Source organism: Oncorhynchus gorbuscha, unplaced genomic scaffold (assembly GCF_021184085.1).
Source record: "Oncorhynchus gorbuscha isolate QuinsamMale2020 ecotype Even-year unplaced genomic scaffold, OgorEven_v1.0 Un_scaffold_10762, whole genome shotgun sequence".
NCBI classification, from domain to species: Eukaryota; Metazoa; Chordata; class Actinopteri; order Salmoniformes; family Salmonidae; genus Oncorhynchus; species Oncorhynchus gorbuscha.
In genome coordinates this window covers 1-10,669 of record NW_025753459.1, presented here as the reverse complement: position 1 = coordinate 10,669, position 10,669 = coordinate 1, and the positions used below count along the sequence as shown (strand labels likewise).

General features: G+C 43.7%; 1 protein-coding gene across 1 annotated transcript; it reads left to right on the top strand.

Annotated features, from left to right (window-relative positions):
- The first annotated feature begins 2,560 nt into the window (after positions 1 to 2,560).
- LOC124030347 (enhancer of mRNA-decapping protein 3-like) lies at positions 2,561 to 9,578 on the top strand. The gene is made up of 3 exons (XM_046341726.1): positions 2,561 to 2,724; positions 4,743 to 4,960; positions 9,151 to 9,578. The coding sequence occupies exons 1-3, from the start codon at positions 2,561 to 2,563 to the stop codon at positions 9,432 to 9,434; spliced, it is 666 nt and encodes a 221-aa protein (XP_046197682.1). The 3' UTR covers positions 9,435 to 9,578.
- Positions 9,579 to 10,669: the final 1,091 nt, after the last annotated feature.

Here is a 10,669-nt window from a genome sequence, read left to right as displayed (position 1 = left end):
CAGTTGATGTTGAGATGTGTCTGTTACTTATGTCTAAGGCATTTACTTCGGTTCTTGAAATTTTACGGACTGACTGACCTTACATTTACATTTACATTTAAGTCATTTAGCAGACGCTCTTATCCAGAGCGACTTACAAATTGGTGCATTCACCTTCATGTCTTGACTGACCTTCATGTCTTAATGTCTTAAAGTAACGATGGACTGTCATTTCTCTTTGCTTATTTGAGCTGTTCCTAAAGCTTAAAGCTGGTTAAGAGAATGCCAAGAGTGTGCAAAGCTGTCATCAAGGCAAAAGGCAAAATCCTCCTCCCTCATGTGGTACCCTTCCTGCAGGCTCATCCTGACATCACCCTCCAGCACAACAATGCTACCAGCCATACTGCTCATTTTGTGTGTGATTTCCTGCAAGACAGGAATGAATGTCAGTGTTCTGCCATGGCCTGCAAAGAGCCCGGATCTCAATCCCATTGAGCACGTCTGGGACCTGTTGGATTGGAGGGTGAGGGCTAGTGCCATTCCCCCCAGAAATGTATGGGAACTTTCAGGTGCCTTGGTGGAAGAGTGGGGTAACATCTCACAGCAAGAACTGGCAAATCTGGTGCAGTCAATGAGGAGGAGCTGCACTGCAGTACTTAATGCAGCTGGTGACCACACCAGATACTGACTGCTACTTTTGATTTTGACCCCCCCTTTGTTCAGGGACACATTATTCCATTTCTGTTAGTCACATGTCTGTGGAACTTGTTCAGTTTATGTCTCAGATGTTGAATCTTGTTATGTTCATACAAATATTTACACATGTTAAGTTTGCTGAAAATAAACGCAGCTGACAGTGAGAGGATGTTTTCTTTTTTGCTGAGTTTACATGATTTCATGTGTTATTTTATAGTTTTGATGTGTTCACTATTATTCGAGAATGTAGAAAATAAAGACAAACCCTGGAATTGGTAGGTGTGTCTTTTGACTGGTACTGTATAATTTGTTTTATACCTAGACTAAAGGGGTCCTAAAATTCAAAATTAAATATCTAAATTGCCTATGGTATGACCATCTTATAACAATTCCACATGTCAGCTTAGAACCCTCCACCCTACTACGGTTTAGACTCTTGTTATTTAAAAAAATTTTTTCTCCCTTTCCAGTCTTGTCCCATCGCTGCAAACACCATATGGGGGAGAGGCAAAGTTCGAGAGCCATGCGTCCTCCGAAACACAACCCAGCCAAACCGCACTGCTTCTTGACAACCAATCGGTACACCTGGCGACCATGTCAGCGCGCATGCGCCCGCTAGTGCGCGATGTGACAAGAGCATCCCTGCTGGCCAAACCCAGACGCTGGGCCAATTCTACTCCGCCCTATGGGCCTCCCGGTCGATTGCCGACTGCGACAGAGCCTGGACGCGAACCAGGATCTCAAGTGGCACAGCTGATGCAGTTTTTTATTTTTTTATTTCACCTTTATTTAACCAGGTAGGCTAGTTGAGAACAAGTTCTCATTTGCAACTGCGACCTGGCCAAAATAAAGCATAGCAGTGTGAACAGACAACACAGAGTTACACATGGAGTAAACAATTAACAAGTCAATAACACAGTAGGAAAAAAATGGGCAGTCTATATACAATGTGTGCAAAAGGCATGAGGAGGTAGGCGAATAATACAATTTTGCAGATTAACACTGGAGTGATAAATGATCAGATGGTCATGTACAGGTAGAGATATTGGTGTGCAGTGCCTTGCTACACCATAAGTACATGCATTTCCAATGAATCGCTGCGTTTGCCTTGCAGTGTTGCGTTTCGGTGTGGTGCAGATGTTGGATTTATCGAATGTATGCGTCAAACTGTATGGGCAGACGGCTTGACAGAAATGGTAGCAGAGGGTGAATATTGATCTTTTGCATACATATCCCGGTGATGCTACATATTTTGCGCAATGATGCTGTCGGTGGGTTCGAAGTGTTAGATCACTGTGGCACTCAGGAGGCCACTGCTTAGAGTCTTATAAATAATATATATATATATTATATATATATTATTTATTAAGAGAGAGTCTAAGAGTCAAAGCCAGTGGCTTAATATAATATATATAATATATTAACTCCATGAAGTTAAATCTGATAACAAAAACATAAATGTAATTTTGGATTGTGTATTTCATGTTTAGTCAAATAGATGCGCCCTGCAACACAGGTGACTTTATTTTGAAATGTGTTTGGTTACGCCGGAAGTTGTGCGACTCTAACTCATGCTTCTGAAACAAAGCTAAGGACGCTTGCTTTGATCATTTTCATTATAATAGCCCATTTGGCCAACTGTTCAATATTACATTAAACCCCGTCGTTCTTGGAATATCCCAAAGGTAGGCCACATTTCTCCATGAAACGATAAGACATGTATTGCCATTCTGAACGAGAAAATTAGATATCGTCAAAGGCCATGTTGTTCGCAAGCTGTCAACGTCGGCTAGACGTTAGCTAGATAATATTAAAACTTTAAACTCAAATGTTCTCATGACATGTATTTCATGTTCACCCATGTTTGGACTCGTCACCAGACAGCATGGCTGCAGACTGGTTAGGTAGTCTGGTGTCGATAAACTGCGGAGAAACTCTGGGGGTGTACCAAGGCGAGGTGTCGTCTGTGGACCAGTCCCAGCCAGACCATCTCCCTCCAAGCAGCCCTTCTGATGAGGTCAAGTGCCCTGTGCCCGAGGTCACTTTTAGGTACTACTGTTTATTATTATTTTTGTGTGGAAATGATCTTCTCTTCGTAGAGTTTCCTGAAAACGTCATAATAACTCAATTGTAGGTTATTGTTGTCATTATACCAGCATTTTGACTTCGATACCAGGTTTAGTATCATGATACAGGATTCATCACGATACTTGATGATACCAAGATAAAAAAAATGTGTATAGACCAAAGTCAAAGAATGGCACTTGATCCAGATAGATCTTTTGAGTTCAATATCATTACATTTCACACATTTTGATTTTAGAATGAATTAATGAATGCATGATTAAATCAATTAATCAATCATACAATCAGATTTTTTTTTTTGCCAATCTAACTACATAACAGCAAAAAAAATGTATTTGAATGGTAAATCTCTCTTGATAAACTGATCAAGATGTAGTTTAGGCCTATTCACAATAAAGGTGAATATGCATATTCAATAAGTGTGTCCATGCAATGAGTTAATGAGCTTGTTTTAACTGATTTCACGAGGCTACAGGTGAAAAACAAACTTTTTACTTTCTATGTTATGGTGCTGCTCAACAACATTTGCAATAGAAGAAGAAATATCTTATAAAGGTGTGCACTGTCTCTCTCTTTTTTTTTTAACCTTTATTTAACTCGGCAAGTCAGTTAAGAACACATTCTTATTTTCAATGATGGCCTACCGGGGAACAATGGGTTAACTGGCCTAGAAACAGTGGGTTAACTGGCCTAGAAACAGTGGGTTAACTGGCCTAGGAACAGTGGGTTAACTGGCCTAGGAACAGTGGGTTAACTGGCCTAGGAACAGTGGGTTAACTGGCCTAGAACAGTGGGTTAACTGGCCTAGGAACAGTGGGTTAACTGGCCTAGGAACAGTGGGTTAACTGGCCTAGGAACAGTGGGTTAACTGGCCTAGGAACAGTGGGTTAACTGGCCTAGGAACAGTGGGTTAACTGGTCTAGGAACAGTGGGTTAACTGTCTTGTTCAGGGGCAGAACGTCAGATTTGTACCTTGTCAGCTCGGGGATTTGAACTTGCAACCTGCCGGTTACTAGTCCAACACTAACCACTAGTCTACCCTGCTGCCTTAAGACCCATGACGTCATTCACACAAAGTCAGTTCGAGGCTCAAGCAAAGACTATCTTGACTGAAAAGACGTTAGGTGGGGGGCAGACTAAGTGAATTAATAAAGTTTTGTAATCAGCAATATATTGACTTATTATGGTTAGCATATTTTCACAAACAATGTACTAGGGTAGTGAATTGATGTTAGCTTCAGCTGTAAGCTAGCAAGGAAAGTTAGCCTACAAAGCTGGAAGCTACCTGTATGTTCTTGCACTGAGGTGTTCTAGCCTCTACTGGACATTGTTTTGGGAACAGTAATTAACAGTTTAAACATTTCTACATGTCGTGTTGTATTATCAATGATGTATATAAATCCTAGATTGCTGATGTTATGTATTGGCCATTGAGAGGCTTTGAAGCCACCGGTCGGCCATATTGGCATTCCCCGAGTAGGAGCAGTCCACCACAGGAAATAATGGAATTCTACAATATTTTAATTAAATGTTTCCAGGACTAATGACAGGCTGTGTCACACTTCTCTCTTGTCAAATGATACAGATGTACACCGCATGTAAATGTAAATGTAATGTAAAAAGCATGAATTATTTCAGGAGAAAATACCTTCAAAGTTGTCAAACCATTTGCCTATAAGGCTATATGATTGTCTACAAGGGTTGAGATCAATTCTATTTTCACAGTCCAGAATTCCCTGTTGTCGACCACAGAGCCGTGGATGTCAGCCTTTCTGTGACTGTCTCTTCTCCCACAGAGCCGTGGACGTCAGCCTTTATGTGACTGTCTCTTCTCCCACAGAGCTGTGGACGTCAGCCTTTATGTGACTGTCTCTTCTCCCACAGAGCTGTGGACGTCAGCCTTTATGTGACTGTCTCTTCTCCCACAGAGCCGTGGACGTCAGCCTTTATGTGACTGTCTATGACTGTCTCTTCTCCCACAGTGCCGTGGACATCAAGGAGCTGAAGGTCCTGGATATAGTGAGTGGTAGAGGTGGTGTGGTTCCGAAGAGCAGCGATTCGGTCTCAGTCCCACACCCAGGACACCATAAGACCCAGGACAGGCTGGCTTCACCGCAGCAGCAGTGCTCGAAAAGCTACGGCGATAAACACCTGGAGGTGCCGGGCCAGCCCAAGGGTTTCCGACGGAGACACAACTCCTGTAAGTACCAGAAAACTGCAGGGTCATGTTCATTAGGTACCAATAGAAACCAGAACACTGCAGGGTCATGTTCATTAGGCACCAATAGAAACCAGAACACTGCAGGGTCATGTTCATTAGGCACCAATAGAAACCAGAACACTGCAGGGTCATGTTCATTAGGCACCAATAGAAACCAGAAGAGTGCAGGGTCATGTTCATTAGGCACCAATAGAAACCAGAACAGTGCAGGGTCATGTTCATTAGGCACCGATAGAAACCAGAACACTGCAGGGTCATGTTCATTAGGTACCGATAGAAACCAGAACACTGCAGGGTCATGTTCATTAGGCACCAATAGAAACCAGAACACTGCAGGGTCATGTTCATTAGGCACCGATAGAAACCAGAACACTGTACTACTACTACTGACCTGTACTACTACTACTGACCTGTACTACTACTACTGACCTGTACTACTACTACTGACCTGTACTACTGACCTGTACTACTGACCTGTACTACTGACCTGTACTACTGACCTGTACTACTGACCTGTACTACTGACCTGTACTACCACTACTGACCTGTACTACCACTACTGACCTGTACTACTACTACTACTGACCTGTACTACTACTACTGACCTGCACAACCACTACTGACCTGTACTACTACTACTACTACTGACCTGTACTACTACTACTACTGACCTGTACTACTACTACTACTACTGACCTGTACTACTACTACTGACCTGTACTACTACTACTGACCTGTACTACTACTACTGACCTGTACTACTGACCTGTACTACTACTACTGACCTGTACTACTGACCTGTACTACTACTACTGACCTGCACTACTGACCTGTACTACTACTACTGACCTGCACTACTGACCTGTACTACTACTACTACTACCTGTACTACTGACCTGTACTACTGACCTGTACTACTACTACTGACCTGTACTACCACTACTGACCTGTACTACCACTACTGACCTGTACTACTACTACTGACCTGTACTACTACTACTGACCTGTACTACTGACCTGTACTACTACTACTGACCTGTACTACTGACCTGTACTACCACTACTGACCTGTACTACCACTACTGACCTGTACTACTGACCTGTACTACTACTACTACTGACCTGTACTACTACTACTGACCTGTACTACTGACCTGTACTACCACTACTGACCTGTACTACTGACCTGTACTACTACTACTGACCTGTACTAATACTACTGACCTGTACTACTACTACTGACCTGTACTACTACTACTACTGACCTGTACTACTACTACTACTGACCTGTACTACTACTACTACTGACCTGTACTACACTACTACTGACCTGTACTACCACTACTGACCTGTACTACCACTACTGACCTGTACTACTGACCTGTACTACCACTACTGACCTGTACTACTACTACTGACCTGTACTACTACTACTGACCTGTACTACTACTACTACTGACCTGTACAACCACTACTGACCTGTACTACCACTACTGACCTGTACTACCACTACTGACCTGTACTACTGACCTGTACTACTGACCTGTACTACTACTACTGACCTGTACTACTGACCTGTACTACCACTACTGACCTGTACTACCACTACTGACCTATACTACCACTACTGACCTGTACTACCACTACTGACCTGTACTACTGACCTGTACTACTACTACTGACCTGTACTACTGACCTGTACTACCACTACTGACCTGTACTACCACTACTGACCTGTACTACCACTACTGACCTGTACTACTACTACTGACCTGTACTACCACTACTGACCTGTACTACTGACCTGTACTACTGACCTGTACTACCACTACTGACCTGTACTACCACTACTGACCTGTGCTACCACTACTGACCTGTACTACTACTACTGACCTGTACTACTGACCTGCACAACCACTACTGACCTGTACTACCACTACTGACCTGTACTACTGACCTGTACTACTACTACTGACCTGTACTACCACTACTGACCTGTACTACTGACCTGTACTACCACTACTGACCTGTACTACTGACCTGTACTACTGACCTGTACTACCACTACTGACCTGTACTACCACTACTGACCTGTACTACCACTACTGACCTGTACTACCACTACTGACCTGTACTACCACTACTGACCTGTACTACTACTGACCTGTACTACCACTACTGACCTGTACTACTACTACTGACCTGTACTACTACTACTGACCTGTACTACCACTACTGACCTGTACTACCACTACTGACCTGTACTACCACTACTGACCTGTACTACCACTACTGACCTGTACTACTGACCTGTACTACCACTACTGACCTGTACTACCACTACTGACCTGTACTACCACTACTGACCTGTGCTACCACTACTGACCTGTACTACTGACCTGTACTACCACTACTGACCTGTACTACCACTACTGACCTGTACTACCACTACTGACCTGTACTACCACTACTGACCTGTGCTACCACTACTGACCTGTACTACCACTACTGACCTGTGCTACCACTACTGACCTGTACTACTGACCTGTACTACCACTACTGACCTGTACTACCACTACTGACCTGTACTACTGACCTGTACTACTGACCTGTACTACTACTACTGACCTGTACTACTGACCTGTACTACTACTACTACTGACCTGTACTACTGACCTGTACTACTACTACTGACCTGTACTACTGACCTGTACTACTGACCTGTACTACTGACCGGTACTACTGACCTGTACTACCACTACTGACCTGTACTACTGACCTGTACTACTACTACTGACCTGTACTACTGACCTGTACTACCACTACTGACCTGTACTACCACTACTGACCTGTACTACTGACCTGTACTACCACTACTGACCTGTGCTACCACTACTGACCTGTGCTACCACTACTGACCTGTGCTACCACTACTGACCTGTACTACCACTACTGACCTGTGCTACTACTACTGACCTGTACTACTGACCTGTACTACCACTACTGACCTGTACTACCACTACTGACCTGTACTACTACTACTGACCTGTACTACTGACCTGTACTACTACTACTGACCTGTACTACTGACCTGTACTACTACTACTGACCTGTACTACTGACCTGTACTACTACTACTGACCTGTACTACTGACCTGTACTACTACTACTGACCGGTACTACTGACCTGTACTACCACTACTGACCGGTACTACTGACCTGTACTACCACTACTGACCGGTACTACTGACCTGTACTACCACTACTGACCTGTACTACTGACCTGTACTACCACTACTGACCTGTACTACTGACCTGTACTACCACTACTGACCTGTACTACTGACCTGTACTACCACTACTGACCTGTACTACTGACCTGTACTACTACTACTGACCTGTACTAGATACCATTCTTACGTCTCTCCGTGTATTTTTAAGTTGCTAGTTAGCATTGGCTTGCGAAACTACTTCTAACTTCCTTCATACTGGATGCAGAGACATAAAAAATTATATCTACAAGTTAATCTCACTCTCGGGAAGTAGATCCGGCACTGTGGTCATGGCTGGTCAAGAAGGTTGGTAGGAACATATAAAATCATGGTGGAAATCTGTTGCAGCTCAAGACGACTACAATACCCACAATGCAATGCGCTCTATGGGCTGGCTAGATAGCTAGCTAGCAAGCAAGCGTAGCTTCACACAATAATATCAAGGTCAATATCAGCATGTGAAGTAGCTAGTTAACGCAGTGAATTTAGGTGATTTTACAGCTATCTATTTAGGAATCTACAATCTCACCATGTTAATTCGCGACGGCCATACAACGGCACCATGCAATGCACCTTGGGACTGAAGAGGCAGACCAATAGGAGAAATGTCGTGGACCCTCTGTTAAATTACACATTTCCTCGAGGTAGGAATATTGCAAAAAATATGATCAATGGCTCATTCGAGAAAAGACAAACTGCCACCTTATGACATCGGTCAGTTTTGAAATCTAACCTTTTATGAAATAATGTTATAACGTTGTTATAACGTCTAACAACATTACAACATTCAAAATGGGTGATACCTATGAGGATGGTAGTTTAAATGAAAATCCTCAATTCATTTCCTCATTGCATATTGTATCAGTTTTCTAATATCTTTTTGTTTTGGTATCATAGGGTCGTCCAGTAGTCGGGGCGCCAACCAGGTCACCCCGAAGAAGAGCGTTGTGAAGAACGGAGGAGGTGGTCAGAGGCAGCACAGGGACGATGAGTGTTTCGGGGACAATATGGACGACGGGCTGGACACAGACTTTGACTTCGAGGGGAACCTGGCGCTGTTCGACAAAGCTGCCGTGTTCTCACAGATCGCGGGTCGGATCGCCGCGGTAACGGGGCCCGGTCGCGCGGTACGCCGCAAGAGCAGCAGCCGTCGCAATACCGCCACGACAAGAACATTCTAGAGACCAAACCTGTGGTTTACAGGCAGATAGTTGTCCCTCAGCCTGGGGCCAAAGAGTATTGCACTGGTACGCATCTTCTCTCTCCTGCACCTGGCACCTACTACCATACCCCGTTCAAAGCCACTTCAGTATTTTAGCTTTCCCACTCACATACACAAGTCCATCTCTTCATACTTAAAATAAATCTCCTCCCTTCGTCGCCACTGATTTTTAAGTGGATTTAACAGGTGACATCAATAAGGGATCATAGCTCTCACCTGGATTCACCTGGTCGATCTATGTCATGCAGGTGTTCTTAATGTTTTGTCCACTCAGTGTGTGTATATACACATAAATTACACAACACAATCGTATGAAACAAACTCTTTCTCCAGTAAGAAGGCTCTATAACATCTGCTATAGAGCCACCAACGTTAAAGACTTTCAGAGATCATTCCACATGAGAAGCGCAACAATGTTTTTTAAAGCAGAATTACCGAACTCTGTTGAGATGGAAAGGGATTTTTCAAATATTTTTTAAAACTAGGCAAGTCGGATAAAGAACAAATTCTTATTTACAATGACTGCATACATAAAGCATCCCCCAGCCAAACCCGGACGATGTGGTGCCAACTGTGCGTCGCCCTATAGTACGACCAATCACGGCCGGTTGTGATACAGCCCGGGATCGAACCCGGGTTAGAAATCCCTGAATCCGGGTTCTGTTAACTTCTTATACATCTGAAGGTTAACAATGAGGTAAAGTACGGAGGGAATTTTATGCAAGAGGCTCTTTTATAGACTAAAAGATCTAGGAGACTTCAAGGAGGGCCAACCTACTTTTTTGATCCAAATTACAATCGTGTGTACTGAACCTATCGCCCCGTAATAAAGCACAATGCGCTGTGATAAACCTTGTCCGATGACTTCGTTACAGTGGCACCTGCATTCATATAGATGGTTGGAGCGTTGGACTAGTAACCCAAAAGGGTTGAGAGATCGAATCCCGAGCTGACAAGGTTAAAAAAATCTGTCGTTCTGCCCCCTGAACAAGGCAGTTTAACCCACTGTTCCTAGACCAGTTAACCCACTGTTCCCCTGAACAAGGCAGTTTAACCCACTGTTCCTAGACCAGTTAACCCACTGTTCCCCTGAACAAGGCAGTTTAACCCACTGTTCCTAGACCAGTTAACCCACTGTTCCCCTGAACAAGGCAGTTTAACCCACTGTTCCTAGACCAGTTAACCCACTGTTCC

What these genes read in the sequence shown, in the direction of transcription:
- LOC124030347 (XM_046341726.1), top strand. Translation starts at nt 2,561, where the DNA reads ATGGCTGCAGACTGGTTAGGTAGTCTGGTGTCGATAAACTGCGGAGAA. An exon ending in GTGCCCGAGGTCACTTTTAG is followed by an intron (nt 2,725 to 4,742) that starts GTACTACTGTTT and finishes CTTCTCCCACAG; the next exon opens with TGCCGTGGACATCAAGGAGC. An exon ending in CCGACGGAGACACAACTCCT is followed by an intron (nt 4,961 to 9,150) that starts GTAAGTACCAGA and finishes TTGGTATCATAG; the next exon opens with GGTCGTCCAGTAGTCGGGGC.